Source organism: Mastigoproctus giganteus, chromosome 12 (genome assembly GCF_048544385.1).
Source record: "Mastigoproctus giganteus isolate SK-2022 chromosome 12, ASM4854438v1, whole genome shotgun sequence".
Lineage (NCBI taxonomy): Eukaryota > Metazoa > Arthropoda > Arachnida > Uropygi > Thelyphonidae > Mastigoproctus > Mastigoproctus giganteus.
Genome location: NC_143586.1, coordinates 91182092 through 91197488, shown reverse-complemented (window position 1 = coordinate 91197488; position 15397 = coordinate 91182092). Strand labels below are relative to the sequence as shown.

Sequence of the window (15397 nt, the reverse complement as noted above, 5' to 3'; positions counted from 1 at the left end):
ACCCAGTCCGCCTCTGTTTATCGATATTGCTTTTCTTTTTCTCTCTGAATCTGTAGTGTCTTCACCAGGATGCTTCCTTTTCACACCTTTTAAGTATTTTACTAATTTTTAGGAGTAAAATACTTATAATGAGGAGGCATGCTTGATTCACATAAAGCTGTGCATGTGTAGCAGCTGAATAAACACCGTAAAGGCAGAGACAACTCTATTAACACCTCACTAGCTCACATTTTACGAAAGCACATTTCTGGGGGTTACTACCATAAAACAATAAAAATAATTTCCAGTTGTGTTCCTACTAGTGGAAACAGGTAGTAAACTCGATCTAATTGCATTTGCGATAATAGCGATAGCTGGAATTTTACGTTATTATGGTGAAATGTGTTTCCCCTTCACTGATATAAAAAACATAAATACATTTTCAGAATCTTCTTTGTTCCTATCGTGTTGCGTTCAGTTGGGGTGATTCCGCGTTCGACTGCCATTTCTTGTAAACACAAAGGCGAATCGTGCATAAGCGAATTCAGTTCATGTTATATACAATATTGTTCCCCTATTTATAAATTGCATATGATCGAATTCGTGTAATGTAAACACGTGTTATACGAGGACTGACTGTATATGATATCAAAGTTATTCCCTGCATCCAGTTCCTTTGTGACCACATCATAGTATCCAATCAAATTGGTCAGGCAAGACTTTCCCCTTAACAAAACCATGCTGTATCCGAGCTATAACTGAAGTCTTGTCTAGATGATCCTGCAGTGCTTCTTTTACCAGCCTCCATTAATTTTCCTGGAAGAGAAGTTAAACTAACAGGTCTATAATTACTTGTGTCGCCCTTTGATCCTCCTTTGTGAATTGGGGTCACATTTGCACATCTCCAGTCCATGGGTACCTCCCCTGAGTCCAAGGAAGCTCTCATAATTATGGCTAAGGGTTTGCTTGCTTCCTTTGCTGCCTCCTTTAATATAACTGGATAGATCCCATCCACCCCATGTGCCTTTTTTATGTTTAACTTCAACAATTTCTCCTCCACTTTGCTCTGTTATTACAAAATCACTTAGCTCCCTGTTAGAGTTTGATAAACTTCTGGCACTTCCCTCATTGAATAACTCCTCATGTGTGAATGTATATACAAAATACTCATTCAGTTTATCAGCTACCTGAGCATAGTCATCAATAGACAACCCATCTATGTTAAGTGGTCCAATCTGATTCATTCCTTTCCTTCTAGGGTTTACATAAATAAAGAACTCTTTGCTGTTTTTCTTTGCATCCTTTGCCAAGGATTTCTCGTAATCTGGCTTTGAATGCCTAACCTCCTTTGTGACTTGATTGCAGACTAGTTTATATCTGCCATAGGCTTCTGTGTCATCTGATACTTTATATGCATCCCATTAGTTCATCTGACATCCGTTTAGGCCTAAACCTTGAACAGTATTTCTTAGTTGGAATGAAAAGCCTAGTAGGCTCCAAAATTAAGTCACCGAAGGCTTCCCATTTAGAATTCAATGTTGGTAACATCATCATCAGTTGATCCCACAGTATAGAATTTAAAAACTGTCTGAGACCCCTGTAGTCACCTTTACGAAAGGAATAGCCTTTCCCTTTGCCTGCCTAATCTCCTTTGTCACTTGGTTACAAACCAGCTTCTATCTATTATAAGCTTCCATATTACCCATTAATTTATATGTATCCCATGCATTTTTCTTCTCTGCCATATGTCTCATTAGTTCATCTGACATACATTTAAGCCTAAACCTTGAACAGTATTTCTTAGTTGGTATATAAAGCCCTGTAGCTTCCAAGATGTTTAAATTCTATACAGTGGGACCAACTAATAAATTTTAATTGTTTGAATGCTTCCCATTTTGAATTTGCTGTTGGTAATATCATCAGTTGGTCCCGCCGTATAGAATTTAAATACTGTCTCAGACAATTGTAGTCGCCTTTACGAAAGCAAAAACCCTTCCCTTTACCCCTGATGGTAGCTACCTCTTTGAGTAAATCCCACTTCAGCACACTGTGATCGCCTGCCAACTAGTGGTTCCTTTATCTACAGATTCTTAATGCATGAGGAATCACTACTGATAATCAGATCAAGAGTATTACTCCCTATAATTGCCTCCCGAACATGCTGATGTAGAAAACAATCATCCAATAAATCCACAAAAGCTTTGCTAGTGTGTGAGTGGCGAGCCACAAATTCCAGTCAGTATTTCAATATTAGTAAAAGGATAAGAGAAGTTTACCTCAATATGATAAGTAGAACACTTCTGTATGATACTCTCCAGAAATTAAAACAAATATAACATTACAGTAAAAATGAAATTGAAAACAATTAAAAAATCAAAAATATTACGTTACAGTGAAAAATAACTTGAACACAATTAAGAATCAATTGACTGCAATTAAAAATTAAATAAACAATTAATTAAAAGAATTTAACAAAAATAAATGAAAAATCGTTTTGCATTATTTTCATTAAATTCTTTTAATTTTTTACTTAATTTTTAATTGTTTTGAAGTTAATTTTTACTGTAATGTTATATTCATTTTAATTTCTGGAGTATCATACGGAAGTGTTCTATGTATCATATTGAGGTAAACTTCTCTTATCCTTTTACTAATTTATATTTTTATATATGTATCGCAAATCTTTTCTCCACATAGTGATCAATTTTAATGGGTTACTATAATCTTCTGTCACCTTTCCACCTTTTACATATTTTATTATTGTTTGTTATTAATTTACCATTGTTTGGCACATTATATCCTATGCTGCTGATGTACCAATACACATTAAACCAACAAGCCAACTGTCACCTAGTTGTTCCTTTATCTGCAAATTCTTAATGCATGAATAATCATTGCTGATAATCAGACCAAGAGTATTACTCCCTCTGGTTGCCCCCCGAACTTGTTGCTGTAGAAAACAATCCCCCAATAAATCCACAAAAGTCTAGCTGACATGCGAGTGACCAACCACAAGTTCCAAGTCAATATCTGGAAAGTTAAAACCCCTATTACAAGACATTCTGATTTACTGGCCCACTATTTCTCTTCACAATTGTTCGTTGTACTCATTAGAGTCATTAGGCCTATAACACTGCTACTCTCATTTTCCCTTTCCCAATGCTGATGTTACACAAACTGACTCAACATTGCACTGTCCACCAACTGGATACATCTCCTTAGATTTTGTTTCCTAACTAACAGCATAACCCTTCCTACCCTATCTATCCTTTCTGTACTCCCAAAATTCCGATTCTGCACTGCTTATATCTGTGTGACACCATGTCTCTGATATCCCTTTAATATCTTGACCAGCACTTCAAATTCATTAAATTTATTTACTATACTTCTAGCATTGGTGTACATGCACCTGTTCTTCCTCTTAGTTACCCTAACACAATTCATGTATTTACTTGCTTCGTGATGACTCCCAACAGTTCTTGGAATCCCCAGCAACTTGCTCTCTAGGCTACTGCTCATTCCAATAGAAGCAGTGCAAGAATCACTTTAGCCTCTGCCTGTGGTTACTATTAATCTTTTAGTCTGTGAATCCCCCAAGCTAGCAGTTTTCCCACCGACCTAACACTGCCTCGATAGCATCAGCAAATATCCTTGCTCCCTTTCTATTTAAGTGTATCCCATCCCAGTAGAAGCAGTCTCTCCTATTAGCAAGCACATACCATACTGAAAAAAATTCTACCCCACGAGCCTTGCACTATCTTTCCAGGGCCGAATTGATTGACAAGGCTCTCATCATATACCCCCCCCCCCATCGTGTCTGGGCAAAATAAATTTTTTAAAACTTGTAGTGGATGACACTTGATGTTAATACAGTTTTTTCAAATATTAATTCATTAATTAATTTTAGTTTTATATGGGAGAAAAAAATTTCTCTTATATAAGATATTTAGCAGGATATAAATTTAGGAATAAAATTGAAATCAACAGGCAGTAGCTCAATTGGTAAAATGCAAGGATTTCAGTATTTTTCACGTGAAGGTGAAGAATGCGAGTTCAATTCTTGCGAAAATCAATAATTTTTTGATAAATTTTTGTTATTCATCCACTCAAGTTCAAATACATTTTTTTAAACTTGTAGTGGATGACAATTGATGTTAATACAGTTTTTTCAAATATTAATTCATTAATTAAATTAAATTAATTAATTTTAGTTTTATATGGGAGAAAAAAATTTCTCTTATATAAGATATTTAGCAGGATATAAATTTAGGAATGAATACCGTCAGTGGCGAAGCGTGTAGATCGCTGGAAAAAAATTTCTTTTTCAGATTCTTTTTTCATTCTGGGTCAAGGAGGGAACAAAATGGAAAATGAAACGTGAATAAAAATAATAGTCCAACACCATATATAGAAAGGAAAATGGAAAATTGCAAGGAAATTCGCTTTCTATTTTGCCACTTAATATTGTGATTCTGTCATATGTATATACATATTTATATTAATTGTAATTATTTAATAAAAAGTAACTAAAATAAAATTTTTCTTTGTTGACCTAAGTAGGAATTGACTTTAAAAATTTTTTTTTTATATTACTTGTTCAACACTAACCTGTACTTGTTAAGTAAATCTGCAATATCTCTTACTCTTGAGGTCATTAGTGCCAACATTGACAATATCACCTTTTGTGCCCTTAAAAGATAATATCTGCTCTACAACATCATCAACTTTTGCCCCTGGCAGACATACCCTGTCCAGTTCCACCTATCCATTTTGGATATACTCCCTGACAATAGAGTCACCGACAATAACTATCTCCTGTGGGACCAGCACATTCTGCATTGGAGATTGCCGCTGTGTTGCCTGATGCACAGGAGTGAGCTGTAGCATTGGGTTAGACAGCTGAGAGCTTGATGGGCCCCTCATATTAATTTCTTTGAGGGCACCTACTCTACACCTGGGTCATGATTCCGTTTAAGTACAATTTAATGAACAATGAGATTTAATGATTAATAAATTTTATTGATTAACTGATAATACTATACTATACTAAGCTAACAGATTACTAACACCGTGCTACGTACTACGCCATCTAGTTTTATGTTATACTTTTCGCTATCAAGTTCAGTATATATGTTAAGCTATTCAGTATCGATCTAATATACTATAACAATAGCAGAGCAAGTTACGAATGGAGGCTCTAGAGACACTAAGTATTAACTTTCAAAATCACTATCTAAATTCAAAATAAACTAAGGAGCATGACTATAAGCTACTTCTAGAAAATAAATTAATGACAATTAAGTCAATAAAATGGCTATATATTTATCAAAAACTTAGTGTTTGCCAGAGCTGCAAAATCTTCTCCAACATGGGGATAACCTCGTTCAGAGATGAGTAATGTAGTTAAACAATCACCAGTAGACATTGCTAACAGAATCCATATTGGCAATCACTGATCAGATGTAAGGTTTCAAGATGCTCAAGAGTTGGTTGTTATTGAATATGTTGCAGTAGCATACCCTGATTACTGTTAGTAGACATTAGGCATATCAGGCCTAATATCTAAGTTTGCAGATGATATGAAGGTCTGAAAGGCAATTAATGACAGTAATCAGGGTATGCAACAAGAAAAGGCAATTGACAAATGAAAGGTACTTCATGTGGGTAGCAGTAATCCCAGGTTAATGTACACCGTGTGGCACTATACTCAGGGTAGAGGAGAATAACTGGGGGTAATTGTGCAATCAGATATGAATTTCTCTGAGCAGTGCAGATAGGCTGCTATGAAAGCTCATGGGATTTGTCAATTCTATTCAGAAGCTTCACTAACAGGGATAAGGAGGTGATTATCCTATTGCACAAAGCAATGGTTAGACTACATCTTGAGTACTGCATTACAGGTCTGTAAGTCTCATTTTAGGATGCAGATCTGCTGGAATGGGTGCAGAGAAGGGCAACAAGATTGGTGAAGGGAACAAAAGGGTGGTCTTACCAAGAAAGGTTTCAGTGAACATTGAAGCATCTAGAGATTGACTAGATGCCTGCAAGATTTGATTGAGATGTTTAAGGATCTGAATGGATCCATTAAGCTCAGTGCCAATGGAATCCTTCCTCTTGCTGAGACTATGCACATAAGAGACATAAAATAAATTGAAGTATGGTTGCAGGATAGATATGTGGAAACTTGTCTTCAACCAGCAGGCACTTGATTGTCGGAACAAACTTGATCTGGTGTTGTAGAGGGGTTGGGCAGGTGATGTGGGAAATGTTTTTTTTTTTCCCCTTTTCGCTGATACTGTATAAGCTTGCTTTCTTACATTATTTGCTGCTACAAATACAAATTGAGTCTCTCCCTCCTCCACTAGCCCAAAAAAAGTGTTGCTCGAAATTTGGCCTCAAAGTTTTAGAAATTGAGAGTACTGGACAAGGGTTTATATACCTTGGAAGTAGTCACCAGTACTATAAAAATTTATTTAAAATGGATTCTCCTCTTCAATTTTTTAAGAAAACTTCAAAATATGAATAGACTCATTTTTCTGAAAATTTGTAAAAAAGAACTAGTTGGACATTTGTACAGCCATTTTTTGTGGTTTTAGAAAAACTGGGATAGTTTGGTAAATGACTCAAGAATCAGCAAATGCTTTTCTCAACTTGGCCATATATGTCGCAGGGATTGTGCAAGGCAGAAATTTAACCACAGAACCATAAAGGTTTGTACTGTGCTCCAGCCACACGAGGATATTTGTTAGGTCATGGGATTGTCTGCTGCTATTGACTCATATAATTAACAAGATTTATCCTAAGGATTTCTGAATATCACAGTTCCTATAAGCTGGGCTGAGTTCTGTGATAACTCCCAACCTAGGTTCTGTTTAAATTAGGAACATTTACACTGTTGTTTTAGACCACAGTACACACTAGTCATTATACATTTAAATAAAATTTTTGTTTTTAGCATTGCTAATTTGAAATTTTAGTATTAGTTTGTACATGTAATGCAAGCTTACATATTATCAGCCACAAAAAGAAAAAAACTTCTCATATCACATATTCCTCCCCTGTAATAGTTTGTCTAGTCCTTCCCTGAACTCATTCAAAGTATCCACTCCTACAACACCAGATGGAAGTTTGTTCCAACAATCAACTATCTGCTTGCTGAAGGCAAACTTCTGCACATCAATGTTACAAGCATCCTTCGAGTTGAATTTATGCCCCCTTATATGCATAGTCTGAGCAAGAAGGATTCTATCAGCAATGAGCTTACTCAATCCATTCAAAGCCTTAAATACCTGAATCAGATCTCCTCACAGGCATCTGGCACAGACACTGCAATTTACAAACCTGAAGCCTTTCCTGCTAAGAGCACCCATTCCATCAGATCCACATCCTTCCTAAAATGAAGCTTACAGACTTGTAAGCTTCATTTTAGGAAGGATGCTGTCTTATACAATGGAATAATCACCTCATTGCCTCTGCTTGCTAGCAAAATTTTTTTAGGTTTTTCTATGTAGAGACCAGCATGTGAATATTTTGTATAGGGCCCACAATAAGTGGGCCCCTCTGCATAAATTAAACTGACATATGACATGCAATCACCAAATAACTTTCAAACTGACATGCTTTTAAATAACATAGAGAAAATTGTGTCCATGTTTATTTTCTTAAGTATGTTGTCTAAAGGAATGCAACTGGTCCAGATGGTTACTGTGGTTCAAAATGTAAACACAGATCATTATCTATTACAGAAGGGTTGTTTTGCTAAATAAGGGTGATTGATTACTTCAGTCGAAGCATGCTAGTAGGAAGAGATATTGTAGTTAAAAGCAAATATTAGGTGGAGAGAGTAAAGTTCTGTCCAGCTGAAATCAATTAACAACAGTCACGGCTGAGGAGACCTTTAAGAATTTCTCCAGTCTGCAACTCGAGCAGGATTTGAACCCAAATTGCTACAAAGGAGTAACAAATGCACTATACTATTAGTATCATTGAGGACATGGAAAATTGTCATTTCCAAGCATGGATTTAATCAGGAAATGAAAAAGTTCTTTCAAATACTGGTTTCCCCAGAAAATACAGAAATGGAAAAAAGGCCTTTCAAATAAAGGAAATATTCTTTATTCATAATTCTTTAGTATTTATTAATATTTACATGACCCTTAATATTTATATTAAGCGTCAGGGGCACTGTTGAAGCCCCTGCACAAACAAGCAATATTGCATTGAGATATGGCAACCAATTGTAGAAGAACTATACAAATGTGTATGTGGTATACACAGCAATTTCTTAACCATCCATCGAAAACCACATAGAATTAACGTTGCTTTTGTATATTAGAGCTCTCAATCATTGTGCAACAATGATTGAGAGCTCTACCAAAACAACAAAAATCCAATCCAGTCCATAAAACTAATGAAAGTAGGTTTGACCAGTATTCATAAGCATGAACTCTGTGTAGGCATTTTGGAATACATGTATATCCATTAAAATCAGTAATTTTATACAATATATGAACTATTACGCAGTTCATATATTGTTTAAAAAAATAACCAAAACTTGTTTTTCATGAACAACAAAACTCATATGGAATAATCAGGAGTTGTGCCATCAAGAAAGGGATGGCCTTGATCTGGTTAATAAAATTCCCAAGTTAAAGTTATCATGTGGAGGTTTTATTACTCATCACAACTATTACTGGGCATAATGATAATGTAGGTATAGAGACCTGACAGCTAGTCTTCTCCATAACAGTATAGTAGTTTTATCTTTTTTTTTGGAGAGATCTGAGTTAGATCCTCATCAATGACTAGAGGAAATTCTAAAACGGGCACTCTATTTTAATAACATGAGTGATTAGAGTGTTTATAACACCCCAATTTGAAAAGCTTCATAATGTAGCCATATGAATACAGGCGACCCTCATATAACATGGTAGTTAGGTTCCTATAAAATCCTTGTGTAGTGCAAAACTGTTATAGGAACCAATATAATAATTTTTTTATAACTACTGGAAACTTAATTTTTATTAAATAATTGAACAAATGTCTTACAAACTGTGATACATAATATGTCAGTTAATACATGCTCATTTAATTTTCTTCCTCTTCATTGCTGCTAAGCAAAATCAAATGAGAACATTTTCTCTGTTGCAGAACACTTCACCTTCTGAACTTTCTTCTGCAACATCTGCTCTCTTTAAAATATTAGTATTCTGGGATTGTTTACTTTTGCTTGATAGATCTTTGTAAATTGCATGGTATGGAGCTAAGCAATTTTGAAGCTCCCTTTTGAACTTTATGTTCCTTCCAGTCAAAGGATCTGCATTTAAAAAAATAAGATTCTAATTGCTCGGCTAAATTTATGCCTTCCAGTATGCTTTTTAGTGTAAAATTTGGAACTTCAGACTTTTCATCTGGGCTATCATCCTCTGAATTTATTTGGTTTACCTCCGATGCCATTTCCACCAAATCCGCTTTGCCAGCTTCTTTTTCTACCAGGAATTCATGAACGTCTTCAGTAGTCATATCATTAAAACCTTCCCCTCCTACATATTTAGCAAGTTCTACTATCGCACGATTCTGTTTTCTGCTGGCTGGACCATATTTCCTGAAGACTCTGGCCATACATTTTTCCAACACACACACGCATTGACAGTTTTACTCCTTTGAACGATAAAGCTATAATTCCGATACAATCCACAACTGAAAAATGTTTCCAAGCCTCCATCACTTCAATAGATTTGGAATCAATATTTTCCAAAATCCATTGTAACGATTTTCTGATGTAATGAGTTTTAAAGGTAGCCTTGATCTAATGGCTAAATTAAAGAAGTTATATTAGGTGGTAGGAACATTACTTCAACATTTTGGATGACTTAAATGTTTTGCATGGCCTGGTGCATTACCCAATAGTAATAAAACTTTGAAATCTAGATTTTTCCGCTTTAAATACTTTTCTACAGCTGACACAAAACAATTTAGAATTCATTCTTTAAATAAATCGGCGGTTACCCAAATTATGCTTAATTTCCTTATGCATAATGTAGTGCTGGAATTTAATTCAGAACAAAGAAATTATTCCAATACAGTTCTTAAGAACAAAGTTTAGTAATACATACCCAGAAAAATTTATAAAAAATCAAATAAAAACCAAAACAACCGTACAAAAACATTAAAAGATACAAACTGCACACTTCGAAGTCACAAATTTTATGGTCAAAAACAAGCATAAGTTCAATAGCACAGAACCTAACATGGGGATTTCCCAACAAAATAAAATATGGGTATTTCCCAATATTTTTTTTGCATAAGAACTAGTGAGTTAACAGCAGGGATTCCAAAAAAGAATGCAAATGTTAAAAAATCACATCCAACACAATAGCAGGTTTTTCCCCACAGAAAAGCTTAAAAATACCGTGTTATTATGTGCAGTTTGCCGCAATTCTCTAGCCGTGTTACAGCAAAACTGTGTCATGCAAAGATTGCTGCAATTTATCAATAATGTTAGAGCGAAACCGTGTTGTAGAAGTAATGTGTTATACAGGGGTTGCATATATATATATTTTTTAAATCTTGGTTAATAATACAAAAGTGCTCACCCCATATGCACTGTAATTGGGAAATATCATTTCTGTAGTCACTTTTTTTTTGTACTGAAGTGATCACAGAGAATAATTTTCACACCTCAACCTTTAGAAATATATAGCTGTTTGCAAATCAAATTTTTCAGTGAATTTTTTTTATAGTCAGCACAACGTACGTACTATAAACCCAAATTAACATGTCCAAATATCCATTATTATATTTTTATTCTCTACATGACCCATTTTTTCAGCAGTATATAATATAAGCATGAAAGATTCTTATCAATTTATTTTTTCTGGTTAGCAGTCCTACATGCACTGCAAAAAAATTTTTCATAAAGACAATTTTTCCCCCTTATCTTAACTGGACTGTAAACTTCAATTTTGGGAAGAAAAAAAAAAAAAAAAAAATATATATATATATATATATATAACAATGCCAACTTTTCTGCATCATTTGCTATGACAAATACTAACTTAGTCTTCCTTCCCCCCCATTTGTGCAATCAGACTTGGATCAGATCTTCAATTTGTAGGCTTACAGACCTGTATGCGGGTTTACCATTGCTTTGCACAATGGGATAATCACCTCCTTATCCCCGCAAGCAAAGTTCCTGTATATCACTGACAAAACACCATTAGTATATGAATTTCTCTGATTCTCCCATTAGTATATGAATATGAATTTCTCTGAGCAATGCAGACAGGGTGTCATGGCAGCCTGTCTGCACTGCTCAGAGAAATTCATATCTGACTGCACAATCATCCCCAGTTATTCTCCACTACCCTGAGTATAACACCACACAGCTGGTACATTAACTTGAGATTACTGCTACCCACATGAAGCACCTTGCATCTGTCAATGTTAAACTTAAATTGCCACTGTTCAGCTCATCTGTCTAATTTTTCTATATTTTGTTGCAATAGCATTCCTTGATTACTGTCATTAAGTCCCCTGCCAACCTTTGTATCATCTGCAAATTTAGACATTATGTGTTGTATACCTTCATCAATAAACAACAATGGGCCCAGCACTGAGCCCTGGGGGACTTCACTAATAACATTAGTCCACAAAGAGCAGTGCCCACTGATAACACCTCTCCTCTTCTCCCATCCCTTTATCTACAGCAGTAACTTGCCCTTAATACTTTATGCCAGTGGTGTCCAACCTTTTCCTGTACAGGGGCCATATTCAAAGTTAGATTTGTTTCGCAGGGCGCACTGAGTGATTTGAGAAAAATTAGTGTGTTACATTTTCCATATCTTGTTACATGTAAAAGGAAATTTGTTTTCCTGTTACTTTTTTTTATTTTCAGGATATATATAAAAAATGAAAATTCCCAACATTTTTATGTGCAACAAATCTGTCAGTGATTTATTTTTTTATATTTTATTAAAATTATAAAAATATGACTTACTTTTGGTTTTTTACAAAAATACCTTACTTTTGCTTTTAAATGCTCACTTTAGAAAATTTATAACCTGAAAAGGATCACTGCTTTTCAATATTAAGGTGAATAAATAAATATAATGATACACCTAAAATTGAAAATATTCAAAAATTTTATTAAGTACAATACAAAATTAGATTTACTGAACAAAATATTTAATGAGAAAATAAATTTTTTTCATAATTAACAAAATTTAAAATGCTGCTTTAGTTCACTTTCCACGCGTGCCATATAAAAATAATTCGCGGGCTGCAGGTTGGACACCACTGCTTTATACAATGGCTTATAAAATTAAGAGAAATAAACAGAGTTTGGCACATTACAAAAAATAAAGTTATTTAGATACATGTAATTCTTACTACATTAGTATTCTTTCCCTATTAAGCATATTGCTTGTTAGATTTAGCCAGATCATCTTCCCATTTTCATAACAGAATAACAATATAAAGTAGGTGCCAGCACATAATTATAACATGGAAAGGTAAATATTATAATAATAAATGTTGGCCTTCTTTTTGATTTTATTTCTTTCTGCGATTTTAAAATGATTACCATACTGGAAATTTATTTTAAAAGGTAATGCAATGTCTTCTTAGTAACTTTCTGCTTTATGTTAATTCTTTCTCCTCAGAAAACTTGAACCATTACGGTCTCAATAGTGAGTTAATTTTAAATAAAAGATTTTCTATTTATTAATATGATTTCTTGTATACCTGTCAGTTGTTTCCAGGAAAATTCCAAAAAACATTGTGTTCAGCCCTTGTCTGTCTGCTCAAACAACAAAATTGAAAAAATTAAATAAATTATTTTGATATTCTTGTTTGCTTTCACTTAACAATTTTTCTATTGTCGTGGAGATCTTTGTTAATTACAGAGCTTAATTTTCTATACTTTGAAGTAAACTCAAAAATTGCATTGCATGGAACAATATTTAGATGGAATTTTCATCCCTATAACCCTTTTTACTGCTGATGGGTGCAAATATTTTTACATATCTTTATGTAACTAATCATATCGATATATACAAATAAAACAATAATAATAATTGATAGACATGGTTACCAGAAGCTACTAGACTATAATCAAATAAAATTTAACAGGTCAGTTAACCATATAGTGCAAGAAAGCTTGTGGCTTCCTTGCACTATATGACTTATATGACTAGTAATACTAAATTGAGGTAATGAATGTAAAATGCTAGTTAAAAACTTAAATTAAGAAATGCTGATTTAAGAAAGAAAAATGTGTTACTTATGTGGAGCTTTATGGATCACAAAAAATGAACATTAAATGTGTTGCAGTAATGAAACAGGAATTCTTTTGGTACAAACTTCTTTTTGCCAAAATCTGGATTATAACATTTATATATAGGTATGATGAACCATGGGTGACCTCCCTAATGTTGTACTCCACTCTTTTTTGTCACCGTTAATATGAATATACAGTATATGCATTATAATACACTTTAGTTTGATAATTTTGTATAACTGTACGTACATACAAACGTACTTGATGTAATTTTTAGAATTACAATGTGGTTCTCTAAGCTGCATATGATCCTTATGCATGAACTATTGTAAAGTTACTGTCTATTTTATTATAATTAGAACGGATTGTGTACTTTCTAATACATTATAGCTGTGTTTTCCATTCATTAATATTATTTTTGGGTTTTCAGGAACCACTGCAATGGTCACTGTTTCAAAGAATTAAAGAATGCAGACATTATTATTTTGTAATTTTGCAGGTAGTTAAATATATAACTTCTACTTTGTGTTCTAAATGTTTTCATTTTTCTAAATACAGTCAAATCCATTAGATATAATAAATTTAATAGTCTGAAGGCCTACCACTGCATGAAAAATACTTTTCTGAATATGAAGGCAAACATTTAATTTTGGCAAAATGATTTACTAATAAAAAGAATTATTATTATTTTTTTATATATACATATCAGTTACTTCAGATACAAGATTATACACTTCCACTTTTTAAAATGTTGGTAAACTAATGTAAGGCCTTACAATTTGCTAATATTTCAGTTGAAAAATATATCTCAACAATACTAAAATAAATTTTTGGGAAACTAGAAAGTAAATATTTCGGCTTAATTTCAACTAAATAAAATTTCATTCACTGCATATGTACAAAACTTGCATAATTAATTTCATTTAAGTAATTTTATTGTCATTTTACAATTATATACTTATTAGAGTTTATAATTTGCGAAATAACCTTCCCGTATATAACATTCGGTTGGATTACTTACACTTTAGTCAGTGCAAGAATTCATGTCATGGTATATACATAGAAAAACTGAGTAGAAAGGATGTTACTATACATTATTGGACATGTTCAGCTATGAAAGCTGACGGTTCAACTGACGCAAGATAGACAATACCATCTCTTGAAGTGTTTGAGGTTTACAGTATTCTTCTAGCCAACTGAACACACATCCAGATAGTTCCGTAAAATTTGCCACTGATATTGACGAATTGAATGACTGAAATAGTGAATCGGAAATTGCTTGAAATACTCGAAATTTTACTTCATCGCTTACTTGGCTTGGGTTTTGACCGGGTTGGCTTTGGTGGACATTAACTATCTGTTCATAATTTGTCTTCATAATCTGTAAAGCAACTACTTCCTTTCTCAATGCATTGAGCTCGTCTTCCTGTTTTTTCTTCTGCTGGAGAAGAAACTGAATATAGTCAATAGATCTTTGTAAGACGGTCGCTTTACTCAGCTTATAACTACTAATACTGTCTTGCTGTTGGCAAGTGGGTACCAAATACTGAAGATCTTCGTATCCTTTCTTTATTGCATCACGACGCTTTTGCTCTGCTTGTGTATGGGCTTCTCTGCGTCGTTCTTTATAGCTTAGTGTAGATTTATGGTCGCTATCTTCGTCATCTGTGTTGTGAGCAGATGACGAAGTCAAGATGTCAATTGATCCAGTGGATGATGTCCGAGAAAATGAAAATATCCCAACTGATGAATGACCTGAAGGGCTGGACATACCAAATTTTGATTCGCCTTCAATTCCGTTTAATTGAATCTTTTCGTCCATCGTGCTCGTAATTTCATCTTCCATGTTTACTTTAATCTTAAAAGGGCTACAACTACTAAATTTTACTTTAACATAAGACACATCTTGAAAGTTAAACAACACACATAACTCATTGCTATATAAAAGTAATTACTTTTCATTAAATAAGTACTAACTTCAACTTTACTTCGAGAAATTTAAAAAAACAAACACGCAAAACTAAGGTCGTAACGTAAACAACACTAAAATACACAATTTTGGTCACATGTATTGCAATTCTCCAACAGAAGAAATTGCAGAATGGCATTGTGATCGAGGTTATGGATTATATTCTCGTT

General features: G+C 33.8%; 1 protein-coding gene across 1 annotated transcript; it reads right to left on the bottom strand.

The window, feature by feature from the left end:
• Positions 1 to 14220: 14220 nt before the first annotated feature.
• Positions 14221 to 15277, bottom strand: bigmax (helix-loop-helix-leucine zipper transcription factor bigmax). Its single transcript, XM_090386983.1, has one exon. It carries the CDS (start codon positions 15102 to 15104, stop codon positions 14370 to 14372), a length of 735 nt encoding a protein of 244 aa, XP_090243109.1. The 5' UTR covers positions 15105 to 15277; the 3' UTR covers positions 14221 to 14369.
• Positions 15278 to 15397: the final 120 nt, after the last annotated feature.